This window comes from Macaca thibetana, chromosome 10, assembly GCF_024542745.1.
Source record: "Macaca thibetana thibetana isolate TM-01 chromosome 10, ASM2454274v1, whole genome shotgun sequence".
Lineage (NCBI taxonomy): Eukaryota > Metazoa > Chordata > Mammalia > Primates > Cercopithecidae > Macaca > Macaca thibetana.
Window position 1 is genome coordinate 580,870 of NC_065587.1, and position 17,145 is coordinate 598,014.

At 56.1% G+C, this 17,145-nt stretch overlaps 1 protein-coding gene across 1 annotated transcript; it reads right to left on the minus strand.

Annotated features, from left to right (window-relative positions):
• Positions 1–44: 44 nt before the first annotated feature.
• Positions 45–16,606, minus strand: SELENOO (selenoprotein O). Its single transcript, XM_050745799.1, has 9 exons — positions 16,005–16,606; positions 11,667–11,870; positions 9,132–9,312; positions 7,266–7,396; positions 6,709–6,989; positions 1,742–1,892; positions 780–965; positions 534–690; positions 45–456 (listed from the first exon to the last, which is right to left on the minus strand). Exons 1-9 carry the CDS (start codon positions 16,556–16,558, stop codon positions 292–294), a joined length of 2,010 nt encoding a protein of 669 aa, XP_050601756.1. The 5' UTR covers positions 16,559–16,606; the 3' UTR covers positions 45–291.
• Positions 16,607–17,145: the final 539 nt, after the last annotated feature.

The window sequence follows — 17,145 nt, forward strand, 5'->3', positions numbered from 1 at the left end:
TGAGGGCAGGGCAGGGTGGGGGAAGAAGAACCACAGATGGGCCTGAGGGAGCTGCTGGTTTATTTAGGAGCCTGGGTCCAGCCCCCAGGGACCAGGCTGCACTGCTGAGCTGGCCTCAGACAGAGACGGGTCAGGTCCTGACTGGATGTCTCTGCCATCATGGAAAGACAGGTGTGCATGGGCCCAGGCAGCATCCCCCAGTGCAGAGGGCAGCCCAGCACCGTCTTGGCCACTCAGCAGCACACGGGGGCCTCGGGAGGCTCCAGGGGTGTGGAGCGCGTGCCGAGGCCATTACGAAGATCATGTCACACACAGTTCGGCTGCCCAGAGCGGGGGCTTACTGCTGTAGGAGCGCTGCCTGCCGTCCGCCCCGTCGGCCTCCGTGGCCTCGGGATCTGTGGCAGCCCCCGCCTCGCAGTGGTAAGGGTTCTCCAGTAGCTTCAGCACCCGCCGCACCTGGAGGATCGTGAGGGTGAGAGGGGTCCAGGGCCAGCCCCCCATCCCAGGGACCACAGGGACAGGCCCGTGCTTGCCTCTGAGAAGTCCCCGCGCTCGGCAGCCTCGATGGCGTTCTGCGCGATGTAGTTCCTCAGCACGTACTTGGGGTTGTTGGCGTGCATCACGCGCACACGCTCAGCCTGCCAGGCAGCAGCATCCCCGGCGCCTTCCAGGTCCTTGTCCAGCCGGGCTCTGGAATGACAGTCAGGCTCTGGAATCACAGCCGGGCTGGACTTTCCCAGCAGCGCCCCCCACCAGGTGACCGTGGACGCAGGGCTCACCTGTACGCCTGCAGCCAGTCGGCCCAGTGGCCCTGGTTCCGGCTCTGCAGCTCTGCCATGCTCAGCTGCTCCAGCCGAGACTGCTGCTCCACACGCTCCAGCTCCCTGGCAATGCCTGCCCGGGTGCCCATGAGCGCAAACAGCTGCGGGTTTGACTGTGCCAGCATCAGCATCATGGATAGCTGCCTGTGGGGAGGCCAGGGTGTCTGGGAGGTAGCCCCTGACCGTGTCCCTGCCCCGCAGGCAGCTGCTCCTCCTGCCCCAGGCTGCTCTCACGGCTCACCTGGAGTCCAAGGGCCCAAGCAGTCCAGTCCCCAAGGTCCCTTGAACTCCACTAGCAGGGATGGACCCAGTGGACACACACCAGTCATGTCCACGCTCTGCTGCCCAGCTTTCTGCTGGAGAGTCTCCGCCTCCAGAGTTTAATGCTTGTGGGACGGGCACTGCTATTAGCGCTTCCCTCATTTCCAGAAGGGTCCAGGTGGGCTGGGGCCACCCTTTCTCCAGTGGAGGGGGTTTCACGCTCAGCAGGGCCTGCTGGCCGGCACTCCCACCCAACCCCACCAGTCTTGTTTTTTAAGTTAAAAGCAGCAACACTTCCCGCGTCTCAGCCTGCACATGGGCGGGACCCTTCAGACGGGACGGCCCTTCCGTTTGGAAGATGGTGTGGGAAAGCTTGACCTCTGGGAGCCCATCCTCCCTGGAAACCCAGAGGCTTTCCCTAAAGCCCAACCACAGCCGAGACCACGGTCTCCCCCCACACCTGTGTCAGCCTCGCCGCCCTCTCCTCTGTGACCAACGGGCCCCAGCACCACAGAGACGCCCTGACTGCGCCTGTCCCTGGGAGCGGAGCAGCCACCTGGGCACCAGCCAGCCCTGCCTCCAGCTTCTCCTCCGGCCTGTTTCTGATTGTGCCTCCCTTTCTGGAAACAAATCCAAGGAAGTAGGAACTGAGTACCCACCGGGGATCCATCTGGGGCCGGAAGGCCAGCCTCAGCTCCTCCAGGGAGGCACATTGCTCCATCAGCCTGGCCAGGAACTCCGCCAGGCCTGGCGACTCCAGCTCCACTGGGAAGGAGCTCAGCAAGAAGAAGGTGTTTGTGAAGTCAGCACCTGGAACACAGGCTGCTCAGGGAGCTGGAAGCAGAAGGCCCAGGGTCCCTGTCCTGGTGCCGTACAGAGCCCCCCAACCCTCGCCCCCGCCAGCACACGTGCTGCATGGACCCACATGCTCCATCCCCCACCCCCACTCCAGCACGGACCCACACAATCCCCGACCCACACCCTCCACCTGGCACAGGTGCCATACAGACCCACACACTACCCCAGAGGACCCACACCCTCACCCCAGCACAATGCCACACGGACCCACACCCAGCAAGGATGCCACAGAGACCCACATGGACCCAAACGCTGCCCCCAGCACAGGTGCCACATGAGCCCTGCTCAGCACTGGTCCGGGGACTCCTGAGCCCTCCACACCCCACTCCTCCACCCATCCACCGCCCAGGCGGCTGCCACTTGCTCTGGCCCTGCAAGTCACCTGTGAAGTGGGCTAACACCAAGAAGGCACAGAGGCTGCTGCCCGGCCCTCACATCCTCAGTCACGACTGCCTGCTTTAGGAGCTAGCGAGTGTTGAGGAGAGGCTGTCACCAGCCTGCAAAAGGCCCAACTGTGACAGACACTGCGATCCTCCCCAACTCCGGAAAACAGCTGTCTCAAAACCACAGTGACCCTAAGACAACGTCTAAAAATGAGAAGGGAGCCAAAGCAACATACTACAAAAAAGTCAACTACACACAAAGGCAGCAACAGAGAACGTGACGGACCAAAAACATGGCAGAGGTAGTTCCTTATCAGTAATTTGAAAGCAAATGGATCTCTCCAATGAAAGGCAGCTTGGCAAAGTGGGCGAAAAGACAATTTCCATGCTGTCACCACACGATCTGCAAGACGTTCAAAGACACGAACAGGCTGGAAGTGAAAGGATGAAGAAACCCAGGCAAAGAGTAACCTAAAGAGAGCTGAGGTGACTATTATACTCACATTAGATAAGTTTTCTATTTTTTGAGATGGAGTCTTGCTCTGTTGCCCGGGCTGGAGTGCAGTGGTGCAATCTCGGCTCACTGCAACCTCCGCCTCCCAGGTTCCAGCAATTCTCCTGCCTCAGCCTCCCAAGGAGCTGGGATTACAGGCATGCGCCACCATGCCTGGCTTGCTTGCTTGCTTATTTATTTATTGGGAGATGGAGTCTGCTCTGTCGCCCAGGCTGGAGTACAGTGGCGCAATCTTGGTTCACTACAACCTCTCACCTCCTGGGTTCCAGCAATTCTCCTGCCTCAGCCTCCCAAGTAGCTGGGATTACAGGCACCTGCCACCAGGCCTGGCTAATTTTTGTTTTTGTTTTTGTATTTTTGAGATGGGTCTCACTCTTGTCGCCTGGGCTGGGGTGCAGTGGCGTGATCTCAGCTCACTGCAACCTCCGCCTCTCGCGTTCAAGTGATTCTCCTGCCTCAGCCTCCTGAGTAGCTGAGATTATAGGCGCCCACCACCATGCCTGGCTAATCTTTGTATTTTTAGTAGAGATGAGTTTCACTATGTTGGCCAAGCTGGTCTCAAACTCTTGACCTCTGGTGATCCGCCCGCCTTGGCCTCCCAAAGTGTTGGGATTACAGACGTGATCCACCACGCCTGGCCAGAGAAGATTTTAAATAAAAAATTGTCAGAAGGGCCGGGAAAGGTAGCTCACCCCTGTAATCCTAGCTACCTGGTAGGCTGAGGCGGGAGGAGATAACTGGAGCACAGGAGGTGGAAGCTGCAGTGAGCTGTGACTGTGCTACTGCACTCCAGCCTGGGCAACGAAGTGAGACACACCCACCCTCAACCAAAAAAAAAGTTACAAGAAACAGCATTATATACGGCAAGAGTCAGTTCATCAATAAAATGTAAAAATTATGAACATGCACCTACATGCACCCAATAAGAAAGCCCTAAAATGTACAAACGTTGGCAGAATGGAAGGGACAGAGAACAAACAGTTCTATCTATAGTAAGAGTTGGAGACTTAAACACACCACTTAATAATGGATAGACCATCTAGGGTCAGGCGCAGTGGCTCATGTGTGTAATCCCAGCACTTTGGGAGGCTGAGGCGGGCGGATCACGAGGTCAGGAGATCAAGACCATCCTGGCTAACACGGAGAAACCCCGTCTCTACTAAAAATACAAAAAATTACCCGGGCGTGGTGGCGGGCACCTGTAGTCCCAGCTACTCGGGAGGCTGAAGCAGAAGAATGGCGTGAACCCGGGAGGTGGAGCTTGCAGTGAGCCAAGATCGCGCCACTGTACTCCAGCCTGGCCTGGGCGACAGAGCGAGACTCAGTCTCCAAAAAAAAAAAGGCGTCTAGACAGGAGATCAATGAGAAATGGAAGACCTGAACAACAGCCTAAACCAACAAGACCAAACAGGCATATACACAGAACACTCCGCCCAGCAGAACAGAGCATACCGTCTTCTCCAGGGCACACGGGACGTTCTCCAAGATAAGCCACAAAACAAGTTGTAATAAACAAAGGCTGACATCTCTAGCCACAATGGAATGAAGCTAGAAATCACTTAAAAACATAACACACTGGCCGGGCGCGGTGGCTCATCCCTGGAATCCCAGCACTTTGGGAGGCTGAGGCAGGCAGATCACTTGTGGTCAGGTGTTGGAGACCAGCCTGGCCAACATGGTAAAGCCCCATCTCTACTAACAATACAAAAATTAGCCAGGTGTGGTGGAGCATGCCAGTAGTCCCAGCTACTTGGGAGGCTGAAGGAAGAGAATCACTTGAGCCTGGGAGGCGGAGGTTGCAGTGAGCCAAGATGGTGCCACTGCACTCCAGCTTGGGCGACAGAGCGAGACTCCGTCTAAAAACCAAAAAAACACAAAACACAACATACCAAAATTGATGGACACAGCAAAAGCAGTGACCAGAAGGACATGCACAGCTGTAAATGGCTACACTGAAGAAGATCTCCAATCAGTTACCTCACCTCACGCCTAAGGAACTGGAGAAAGAAGAGCCAAGATTAGAGGGAGATAAGAGACTGAAAAACAGAGAAGCCACACACTGCGTAACTTACACGAAGGCTTTAGAGCAGTCCGGTTCACAGACTCAGAGCAGAGTGGCTGCTACCAGGGGCTGCAGGGAGGGGAATGGGGAGCTGGTAATCGGCTCGCACAGGGTTTGGGTTGCAGATGTGAACAAGCTGCAGGGCTCAGCTGTACAGCACTGCTCCTGCGTCAGCTATGATGCGCTGTGCACCTCCTGTGCACTCCACAGTTTAAGAGGATAGATCCATGTGGTGTTCCTACCACAATAAGATTGTTTTTGAAAAACTGTTATGAACAATTGTATGCCAAAATTACCTACAAGACATGGACAAACTACATGACACAGAAAATTCCTAGAAACACAAATTACCAAAACTGACTCAAGAAGAAAGGAAAATCTAAATTGATCTAAGACAAGCAAGGAGACTGATCAGTAATCCAAATTTTTCCAACAAAGAAAAGGCCAGGACCAGATGGCTTCACTGGTGAATTCTACCAAATACTCTTAAGAACAAATGGCAAAAAATCCTTTGCAAACTTTGAAGAAAAAAATGGAAGATGGGGGAATACCTCCTAACTCACTCTGAGGCCAGCACCACCTTGACATCAAAGCCATACACTAAAGAAAAAACAAAGCAAAACTATAAGCCAGTATCCCTTACGCATACAGATGCAAAAATCAAAATACTCACAAAATTCAGCATATTAAAATAATTATACAGCATAGGCTGGGCGCGGTGGCTCACGCCTGTAATCCCAGTACTTTGGGAGGCTGAGGCAGGCAGATCACCTGAGGTCAGGAGTTCGAGACCAGCCTGACCAACATGGCGAAACCCCATCTTTACTAAAAATACAAAATTAGCCGGGCATGGTGGCAGGTGCCTGTAATCCCAGCTACTTGAGAGACTGAGGCAGGAGAATCACTTGAACCCGGGAGGTAGAGGTTGCAGTGAGCCAAGATCATGCCATTGCACTCCAGCCTGGGCAACGAGAGTGAAACTCTGTCTCAAAAAATATTAAAAAATAATTATATAGCATATTAAAAGGACCAAATAAAATTTATCCCCAGAATGCAAGGAGATATGAATGAAATAATAAAATCACATGACCATCTTCATTGCAGGAAAAAGCGTTTGATAAAATGCAGTCGCCTTCATGGTAAAGGCACTCTGAAAGAAAACTTCGGCGTGGTAAAAGCTGTATGTTAAAAAGCCCACAGCTAACATCACACTCAATGGGTGAAACACTGAACACTTTTTCCCGAAGGTTAGGAACACGAAGAAGATGCCCATCTCAGCTACTTCTATTCAACATCCACATCCTAGCTAGGGCACCCCAGTGAGTCATCCACATAACCCAGCAGTCCTACCAACTGTACACCACGGGACTGACAGCAGGCATCAGAGAGCTTTGCACTCACTTTCATGGCAGCACTGCACACAACACACAATATACCGTACACAACAGCCAGAAGAGGAGCGTGTACGCCAGTAGGTCATGGATAAGCAAACTGTGGCCTGTCCACGCAACGGGATGCTTCTCAGACTTCGAACGGAATAAAATCCTGATACGAACCTGGATGAACATTGAGGACCTTCTGCTAAGTGAAATAAGCAGTCACCAAGGAACAAACACCATATGATTCCACTCGCACGAGGCCCCTAGATTCACCAAATCCATAAAGACAGAGAGTAGAATAGGGGTGCCAGGGGCTGGGGCAGGCCCAGGGAGTGATTGTGCACTTGGAGACTGGAAGCTGGAAGGTAAACCATCTCTAACCACACTAGCACAGGAAGCGCCTCGCTGTGGGCACGGCTGGGTCACTCACCGGTCAGGTGCATGGTCTCCAGGAGCTTGGACACCAGCGCCCTGTCTTCCTCCAGCTCCAGCTGCACAAGGCCCAGCTTCCTGCGCATCTTCTGCATGTAGTGCCTTTGGAACTCGGCATCAAACTCCTCGGCCAGGATGGCCTCGCCCAGCTCCAGGGGCAGCTCTGGCTGCAGGGCCTCAGCCAGCTTCTGCAGGTTCCACTTGCACACCTCGGGCTGCTTGCTGTATGCGTAGCGGCCGGTGTTGTCGGAGGCATTGCACACGTGGTCAGGGTCATACCTGCCACACAGGGCAAGAGAGCCACGCCCTGCCTGAGGGGAAGTTCCCAGGAGATGGTGCAGGCACCCTGGAGGGGAGGCCCAGAGGAAGTTCCCACGTGGCCATGGCTCTCTGGCCCTGTCCCACAGGGGTCCTGTCTCAACAGCCTCCGCCCAAGGCCTCCGGGATTGCCCTGGACTCTCTACTTCCTACATCAGCCCCCAGCCCCCGTCGGCATCATGGGTCAGTGTCTCGGGGCAGCAGGCTTCATGCAGCTTGCACCCCCCAGTCACTTACCTGTCCAGGAAGCCGAAGGGCCCGTAGTCGATGGTGAGCCCCAGGATGCTCATGTTGTCAGTGTTGAGCACGCCGTGGCAGAAGCCCACGCACTGCCACTCAGCCACCATCCACGCCGTGCGCCGCGTCACCTGGGGGCGGGACAGCGTGCTTGCTCCCTCCTCCGGGTCCTGCCCAGACCCCCCAACTCGTGTCCATCCTTCCCCTCCCGGAAACCGGCTGTGCTTCGCTGAGTGGCTCTCACTCTGGTACTTCTGGGCAATGTGTCCCGATGTCCTGTCACCGTCTCCACCACAGCGTGGCAATGCAGAGTGTGTGTCAAGGGTTCTCAAGCCTACTCACAGCATCCACTCTTTTATATGCTCACAAAACTTCGCTTTTACCCAAACTAGAAAAATCAGGGAACCCCAGACGCAGGCCCAGTAGAGACCCCAAAGAAGCAGGGAAGGGTCAGCTCACTGAGGGGCCGCACCTGCCCCAGGGCCAGGCCACTGTCCATCCCGGTGCCACCACCACCCTGCCGGCCTAGCCCCTCCAACCAGACAGCAGTCCCCACTCAGCCCAGCGCTGGCAACCGTGAGAATAGGGGCCAACCAACGGGGGCCAGGAGCCCCCAAGATGCACTGAAGGACCCACTGACCCTGCTCAACACAGGCCTGACACTGCCTCGCTCCTGCCAGGCCACCAACGCTCCTGGGAGGCAGGCAGTGCTGTCCTCCCTGCATCCTGGCAGAAGACTGAGGCTCAGAGGGGCAGAGTGACCTGCCCTGACCACCCATGCTGTCTATGCCGGAGTACCAGGCTGCCCCCAGCGGCTCCTCCCGGCCTTTTGCAGCCCCGTCATCCCCGACACGGAGCACGGCGGGGGTGGACTGAAGGGACGCAGCTGGGGCAGGACACAGCCCCAGGAGCACCTGCCTCGGGCCCACTTCTGCTGACGGCAGCTCAACAGCCTCCAGCCACATGGCAAAGCGGGTCCCCACACAGCCCTGGCTGCAGCTGCTCCAGGGATGGCCTGAGACTTCTCAAAGACGATGCTGTGCCTCGTCCCCCGAACCCCCACTTGGTCTGACCCCACTGATGCTGCAGGCCCCCAGCCCAGCCAGGTGAGGTGCCGGGTTCCCCCACCGTGCACTGAATGCCCTGTGACAAGGACGATGCCATCAGACCGTGGGGCAGGGACCCAGACCCAAGGCGGGCCCTCAGCATCTCCCCAGTCAGGACCCGACTGGCTGCCCTGGGCATCAAGACGTGTCGACCCACGTGGGAGGTGTCCAGCACCCATGGTGCTTCCACCCCGCGCCCCCGCCCCGAGCTGGCCCTGCAGGGATACCAGCAGGAGAGCACGCCCAGGGCCCCCAACGCCACTGAGCCCAGGGGAGTTTCAGTTTTTTTGTTTTTTGTTTTTTGTTTTTTGAGACGGAGTCTCGCTCTGTCGACCAGGCTGGAGTGCAGTGGCGCGATCTCGGCTCACTGCAAGCTCCGCCTCCTGGGTTTACGCCATTCTCCTGCCTCAGCCTCCTGAGTAGCTGGGACTACAGGCGCCCGCCACCGCGCCCGGCTAATTTTTTGTATTTTTAGTAGAGACGGGGTTTCACCGTGGTCTCGATCTCCTGACCTTGTGATCCGCCCGCCTCGGCCTCCCAAAGTGCTGGGATTCCAGGCGTGAGCCACCGCGCCCGGCCCGAGTTTCAGGTTTGTCCCAGGGCACACGTGATGGGGTTTGCGGACAGGAGGGGGAGCTCAGAGAAGGGCGGGGAGGCTGGGTAAAAGCCTTTGTCCCCCGGCCACAATGAGGGTGCCTTCAGCACAGGCAAGGACACCCAGCACCCACCCACAGGGAGGGGCGGCCTGCAGCCCACTGACCTCCCGGAAGAAGGCAGCATTTCTCTGCACGCGGTCACTGGCGTGAGCAGCCTGGATCTCAGGGTAAAAGGAGCTGATGACATAGTCAAGCAGCTGCACGCGAATGTCGTTCCTCCCCACGCTGGGGCCTGCACGCCCTGTGTGCTCATCTGCGGACTTAAAAATCTCAAAGGATCCAAACCTGGAGGGAAGACCCGAGTTGTCAACAGGTCAAACCTGACCCCGACCCCTTGTGAAAATAAGAAAAAGAAAAACACGTTGTTGTGGCTATTTTTTTCTTTTTTTTCAGACGGAGCCTTGCTCTTGTTGCCCAGGCTGGAGTGCAATGGCGCGATCTCGGCTCACTGCAACCTCCAACTCCTGGGTTCAAGTGATTTTCCTGCCTCAGCCTCCTGAGTAGCTGGGATTATAGGCACACGCCACCACACCTGGTTCATTTTTGTATTTTTAGTAGAGACGGGGTTTCACCATGTTGGTCAGGCTGGTCTCAAACTCCTGACCTCATGATCCACCCGCCTCGGCCTCCCAAAGTGCTGGGATTACAGGCGTGAGCCACCGCACCCGGCCTGCTGTGGTTATTAAATCTTGCAGCCCTACAGCAGAAAGAGAACCTTGATTAAAACAAAAGCAAACAACCAAAGAGAATGCACCCTGGCTCTACCTGACACAAACACAGACGTATTCCACTTTTGGTCAACATCCAGCCACTGACCAGGCCCTGTCTACAGAGTCTGGGGCACGTGCGGGGGAGGCCCATGGGGTAAGAAATCACCAACACCCCCTGCACCCCCACCCCAACCCCACGAGGAGGGTTTTCTGCAGATCTCACACCTGGAGGGGCGTGGCCTGCCGCTGCATCCTCGGGAAGGGGGTGTGAAGGAGAGTCAGCTGCTGCGGACACACATCTGTGAGCACTCAGCAACAGCCATCCTCCAGGGTGACCGTCCCCCAGCGGACATCAGGCAAGGTCTGGACACATTTTCATTGTCACAACTGGGGTTACCACTGGCCCAGAGCAGGGATGCTGCGTACCACACGGGATGGACTTCATGACGATGCCAGCATTGCCACTGGGCGGGGCCTCAGAGGAAGTTGCTGCCCCAGATCCTTCCGTCCCCACCACCGCAGGACAGGAAAGGCCAGAGGCCCACAGGCAGTCACAGGGGTGGGCGGCTGGTGTCCCGGGCAGGATGGGGCCGCGAGACCAACAGACAACTCTACGCTGAGGTGTTCAGGAGGAAGTGTTAGTCACCAGGTGGCAAGGTGACATCAAAAACTGATGGTTGGCTGGGCGCGGTGGCTCAAGCCTGTAATCCCAGCACTTTGGGAGGCCGAGACGGGCGGATCAGAAGGTCAGGAGATCGAGACCATCCTGGCTGACACGGTGAAACCCCGTCTCTACTAAAAAATACAAAAAACTAGCCGGGCGAGGTGGCGGGCGCCTGTAGTCCCAGCTACTCGGGAGGCTGAGGCAGGAGAATGGCGTGAACCCGGGAGGCGGAGATTGCAGTGAGCTGAGATCCGGCCACTGCACTCCAGCCTGGGTGGCAGAGCAAGACTCCGTCTCAAAAAAAAAACAAAAAAAAACAAAAAAAAAAACTGATGGCTGGGGGCCGGGTGCAGTGGTTCAGGCCTATAATTCCAGCACTTTGGGAGGCCAAGGTGGGTGAATCACCAGAGGTCAGGAGTTCGAGACCAGCCTGGCCAACATGGAGAAACCCTGTCTCTACTAAAAATACAAAAATTAGCTGGGCGTGGTGGCGGCGTCTGTAATCCCAGCTACTCGGGAGGCTGAGGCAGGAGAATCACTTGAACCCAGGAGGTGGAGCTTGCAGTGAGCCAAGATCACGCCATTGCACTCCAGCCTGGGCGACAGAGCAAGACTCCATCTCAAAAAAAAAAAAAAAAAAAAAGAAAAGAAAAGAAAACTGGTAACTGATGGCTCACGTCAGAGAGGAGCCAGCCCAGGACTCCAGACCAATGAGCAACTGACCATCAGATCAGAAAGCACGAGCAGGACACCGGGAACAGCACGCTTGTGGCTCCTGCTTCTTCAATGGCTATTTCCTCAGTCAAGTCTAAGTACTTCCTTGTCATAAACTCCAGCAAACAGTTCTGGACACTGTCCCCAGCCTCAGGCTCTGGGAGCCCCTCCTCCCCAGAAGCACCAGGCAGGGACCCTTCTCTGGTACCCGTGGCCCTGGACCCCCCGCTGGTGCTTTGAGACATGCCAGCTCCCGCAGGCCCATCTCTGGCCGCAACGAGGGCCTGGACGGGCACGTGGGAGGGCTTAGCACAAGTGTCCCAACCGAGCACCAAATGCCTTTGCACTCAGATCCCTCCCAGTGGGTGTCACGCAGCTACTTTGCAAACAGGCAGCTTCTGAGGCTGCCAGGGACAGGCTAGACTTTCAGAAGAGGCCAAGGCGGTCATCTGAGTTTGTGTTTCTGCCAGAATCCTAGCAGCACAGGCCCAGATCTCCTAGGACTCTCTAAGCAAGCGTGTGTAGACAGGCCTAAAGGACCCCGGCATTACCTTATGAAAGTGGAAGCTATACGCAACACAACCGTGCATTGTTCATATTTGGGATTACCATCATAGAACACGTCGCGCACCACCGTGGACTCGGACGTGACACAGGCACCGGCCCGTGTGGTGGGGACCCCCAGGTGGAACATGGCTTCGCTGCACAGGAACTCCCGGATGCTTGACCGCAGGACCTTGCGACCGTCGGCCTGTCTGAAAACAAACACAGAGTTCACTACGTGGGCTGGGCAGGAATCACCCAACACCAAGATTCCAGGCAGCACACGGAAAGGAGGGAACGCATGTAACGTGAGCAGCTCACATGTCCCTGAAAACCGCCCATCCCAGGTGACGTCAGGTGCCTCGTGAGCCTCCAACATCGCCCAGTTCCAGCAATCACACACCCCAGCAGGTTGTCGGCACAGCCTCTGGTAAAAATGGGCCTGAACACACGCAGGAGTCTGTCTTCCTGCCCAGGACGAGGATTCTGCAGCAGAAGCCAAGACTGTGTGACTGTGCAGCAGGGGCAAAGGGCCTGGGGCAGCCCTGCCCCATGGGACACAGTAGCCTTTGTCTGCACCAGGACGGGTGCCCAGGTATAGGCCAGCCAAGGAATGAGCTCCTCTGTGCCTGCCAGAGCCCTCATGCCCACGGTGGGAGGAGGCAGGGCAGAGAAGCCAGCTGCCCACCCCGAAAAACCCGCCCCTTGAGGCTCCAACAGCACCGGCCTCAGGGCACTCAGCCACTTCTGACCCCCAGGTCTCGCACTCCCTTCCCCACATGTCTTCAGGGCCCTGGTCTCCACCTCACGTCCTGCAGAACTGCTGAGGCCAGGGACTCGGACGCACATGGGGAAGGGGATGTGAGATCTGAGGGCCAGATGACTGCCCTCTTTTTCTTCAGTTATTTTCACTGTGGTAAAATACACACAAAATAAATTTACCATCTTAAACCACTTTTTCTTTTTTGCTTTTTAAAGACAGGGTCTCACTCTTGTCACTTGGCCTGGAGTGCAGTGGCACAAACCTGGCTCACTGCAGCACCACCCTCTCGCCTCAGCCTGCCAAGTAGATGGGACTACAGGCACTGCCGCCAGGCTCGGCTAATTCTTATCTTACTTTTTGTAAAGATGGGGTTTCATTATGTTGCCCACGCTAGTCTTGAACTCCTGGGCTCAAGCGATCCTCTCACCTTGGCCTCTCAAAAGTACGAGGATTACAGGCATGAGCCATTGCACCCGGCCCACCTTAGCCATTTTTAAGTGTACAGATCACTGCTATTAAATACGTTCATAATGTTACACAACCATCACCCCCATCCATGTCCAGAAATCTGTCTTGTGAAATTGAAACTTTGTCCCTATTAAACACTAGCTCCCGATTCCTCTACTCCCTCCAGCCCCTGGCACCTACCATTCTACTTTGTCTCTATGAATGTGGCTCTCTAGGTACCTCAGGTAAGTGGAATCGCACAGGATTTGTCTTTCTGTGACCAGTTTATTTCACTCTGCAGCATGTCCTCAAGGTTCATCCGTGTTGTAGCACGTCAGCATCTTCTTTCTTAAGGATGAATAATATTCCATTCATCTGCTGATAGACACTTGTTCTGCCTTTTGGCTATGAATATCGGTATACAAATGTCTCCCTGAGAGCCTGCTCTTGAAGCAGGACTGCTGAATCACATGGTGATTCTATTTTTAATTATTTGAGGAACTTCTACACTGTTTTCCACAGCACCGTATCATTTTACATTCCCACAGCAGTGCAGAAGGGTTCCAATTTCTCCACAGCCTCAACACTTTAACTTACATTTTTTTTTGATGACAGGGTCTCGCTCTGTCACCCAGGGACAGTGGTGCGATCTCGGCTCACTGCAACCTCCGCCTCCTGGGTTCAAGTGATTCTCCTGTTTCAGCCTCCCAGTCCATTTTTGAATTGGGTTTTTTTTTCCCGTTGTTGAGTTTTGAGAGTTCTCTGTATATTCTGGATATTACTCACTTACCAGATACATGAATTGCAAATATTTCCTCCCATTCTGTGGGCTGCATTTTTACTGTTAATACTGTATTTTTATGCATAATTTTTAAAGTGTTCATGAAGTCCTGTTTGCCTATTTCTTTAGTTGCCTGTGCCTTTTGTGTCACAGCTGAGAAATCACTGCCAAATCCAATGTCATGAAGCATTTTCCCTATTTTCTCTAAGACTTTTAGCTCTTATGCTTAGGTCTTTGGTCCACTCTTCAGTTAACTTTGTTCATGGTGTAGGTAAGGACCCAGCTTCATTCTTTTGCATGAGGATCCAGTTTTCCCAGCACCATTTGTTGAAAAGTCTTTCTCCATCGAATGGTCTCAGCACACTTGTTGACAATTTGCTGACCATATATGTGAAGGTTTATTTCTAGGCTCTTTATTCCATCCCACTGGTCTATGTCTATCCTTATGCCAATGCCATACTGTTTTGCTGATTGCGGCTTTGTAGTAAGTTTTGAAATCAGGAAGCATGAGTCCTCCAACTTTCTTCAAGATTGTTTTGTCCATTCAGGGTCCCTTGAGATTCCATGTGAATTGTATTACTTTTTGAGACAGGGTCTCACTCTGTCATCCAGGCTGGAGTGCAATAGGACAATCACAGCTCACCGTGGCCTTGAATCCTGGGCTCAAGTGAATTCTTCCACTTCAGCCTCCTGAGTAACTGCAATGAGAAGCACACTCCACCATGCCCAGGTAATAAAAAAAAATTTTTTTGAAGAGACAGGGTCTTGCTGTTTCCCCAGGCTGGTCTCCAACTCCTGGCCTCAAGCAATCCTCCTGCCTTGGCTTCCCAAAGTGCTGGGATTACAGGAGTGAGCCACTGCACGTGACCCCATGTGAATTTTAGAATGGGTTTTTCTATTTTTGCAAAAACTGTCATTGGTATTTTGATAGGGACTGTACTGAATCTCTTCAAAGAGTACTGTTGTCTTTCAAATATAAACTTATCCAACCCATGAACAAGGGATGTTTCCATTTATGTTTACTTTCTTTCAGTAATGTTTTTCAGTTTTCACCGCTCAAGTCTCTTCCTTCTCACGGCCACTTCAGATGTTAGCCTCAATCCCAGAGAACTGGTGAGGCCAGGGACCCCAGGACACTTGTGGGGATGACAGGCAGGGTCTGAGTAAAGGTCAGAGGACTCCTTAATTTTTAGGAGAAAATATATTCTAGCATACCTCAGGTCTGAAAGCACTGAGTTAATACTCGAGTCTTCAAATATAAAAAGTGTCTTCCAGTGACAGATTACTCTCATAAAAAATTTGTCTTTATAACTCAAAATATCACCAAAACGAAAGTTTAAGATGTTCACCAGAAAGAAAAACAAAAAAGTAAAAAAAAAAAAAATGCTCACAGGATAAGCAGGCCCCAGGCTGAGCATCTCCACCACGTTCCAAGGGTCAGAAATGCTCCGTGGGCGGCTGGTGCGTCAACACTAAGCAGGTCGCTGGGGGTGGGGAGGGAGGGCCAGGCTGCCCTCAGACACAGAACAGAACGGATGTGGAGACGGGGGAGTGAGGAAGACCCCAGTCTGAGGAGCTTGCTTGGCAGACGGAGCCCCAGGGAAGGGATGCTGAGGGACTGAGGGGCATTTCAGGCACTGGAGGGGGAGGTGATGAGAGCACAGGGAGGGGCCGGATGAGACGCGGCTTTAGCATTTCTCTGAACATAAAATGTACACTTGTGTGTATTGTTTTCCTAGTCATTCCACAAAAGCAGTAAACAATATGGAATAAGTACATTAATTGTTTAGTGGAAAAGAGCAGAACAGACCAAAGTGCTATCTGTACACAAGAGGCAGGTGGCGCGTGCACGGCTCCCTGGTGGGCCTGGCGGCATCTGGACCCAGATCTTGCCTTAGACTACCTGTGTGCCCCCCTCCCCCGAAATCTAAACGATGCCCACCTCACTTCGGGTTAAAAAGGGCCGCCCGCATGGAAGTCATGGCCAGAGTAGCAGAGCGAGGCTGCTGGACGAAGCGGCCCGCCCTACGGGCGATCGGAGGAAGGCTGGGGACCTGCGGGGTTAGGGTTAGGGTTAGGGTTAGCCTAACCTCTCACCCCGGCTCCCGTCCCTGGACTTGGAGCCCCAGCGAACGTCGGTAAACATGAGTGGCGTCACTGGTGGAGCTGACTCCAAGGTCCTCGGCGGGTTGATGAGCACAGCGAGCGGGCGGCTGCCAGCACCGCGCTCCCGCGGGAGGAGAGGAGGCCCCACTTGGCAGTGGCCTCGGGACGCCCCCAATACCGCGCTGGCTGGAGGGCAGGGGCGCCCCGGCGGGGAGGACCCACCCGCGCCCCTCGCCCGCCCCGGCCCACCTGGAGAAGGGCGTGGGCCCAGCGCCCTTGAGCTGCAGCTCCCAGCGCTCGCCGGCCGCCGTGCACACCTCGCCCAAGTACATGGCGGCGCCGTCGCCCAGTTGCCCGGCGAACTGGCCGAACTGGTGGCCGCAGTAGCAGTGCGCGGCGGGCTCAGCGCCCGGCAGGAGCGCGTTGCCGCTGAAGAACAGCGCGGCCTCGGCCTCGGCCTCGCGTGCGGGCGGCGCGCCCAGGCCCAGCAGTGCCAGCGCGGGCTCCGACAGCGCCACAAGGCGCGGCTGCCGCAGGGGGGTGGGCCGCACGCGGGTGAAGCAGGCCCCGGGCACCTGGCGCGGCGCGGACTGGGCGCCCTCGGGACCGGGAGGCGGCGCCTCCACGGGCAGCGCGCGCAGGGCGCGGTTGTCGAAGCGCAGCCCCGCCAGCCAGCAAGGCGCGGGCTCCATGGCGGCGCCCGACAAGGTAGAGCCGGGCGCGGGCGACGGGTGGCAGCGGCCGAGGGGCAGGAGTCGGGCAGCTGCGAGCGAACCCCCGAGAGCTGCCCTGTACGCGGCCATGCGCGGCGGCGCTCCCGCCGGAAGCCAGCCTCTCCCGCCCGGAAGCCAGCCTGCCCCTCCCGGAAGCCCCGCCCCGCGCGTCCCGCAACCCAATCGCCAGTGGGGGTGTGTGGGGGCGGGAGGCGCGGTGTCTGGCCGGGCTCTAATTGGCTGCCTTGTCGGTCTGTCCGCATCTCCCTGCCCGAGGGTCTGAGGCGTCCGGGGTGGCCGCCGGCGTCATGGGGCGCGCGCTGCCGCCAGCCGGATGACCTTTGGAAACGCCTCCCAGACCGCCAGCGACGACCCCGCTCGGGCAGCCCCGGATTTCCTCGGCTGCACCGGCGCCGGCAGCAGGGACCGAGGCCCACGTCCGTTCGGGTCGGGCCGGGGCTCAGCGCCGCGCCCCACAGGCGGCCCGGACCCCGCCGCAGCTCAGGGCCGCCGGAGCCTCGCGCCGCCTCTCAGGGTGTCCCCTGGCCTCCGGCCTCTCGGGCCCCTCGCCTGCCGTGTAGGAACGAAAGGGCCTTGGACCCGTGCCCGGCCCGTGGAACAGCGCCCGGGCTCGGAGAGGCCCCGCGAGGCCGCAGGCGCAGACGCTCCCGGAGGCC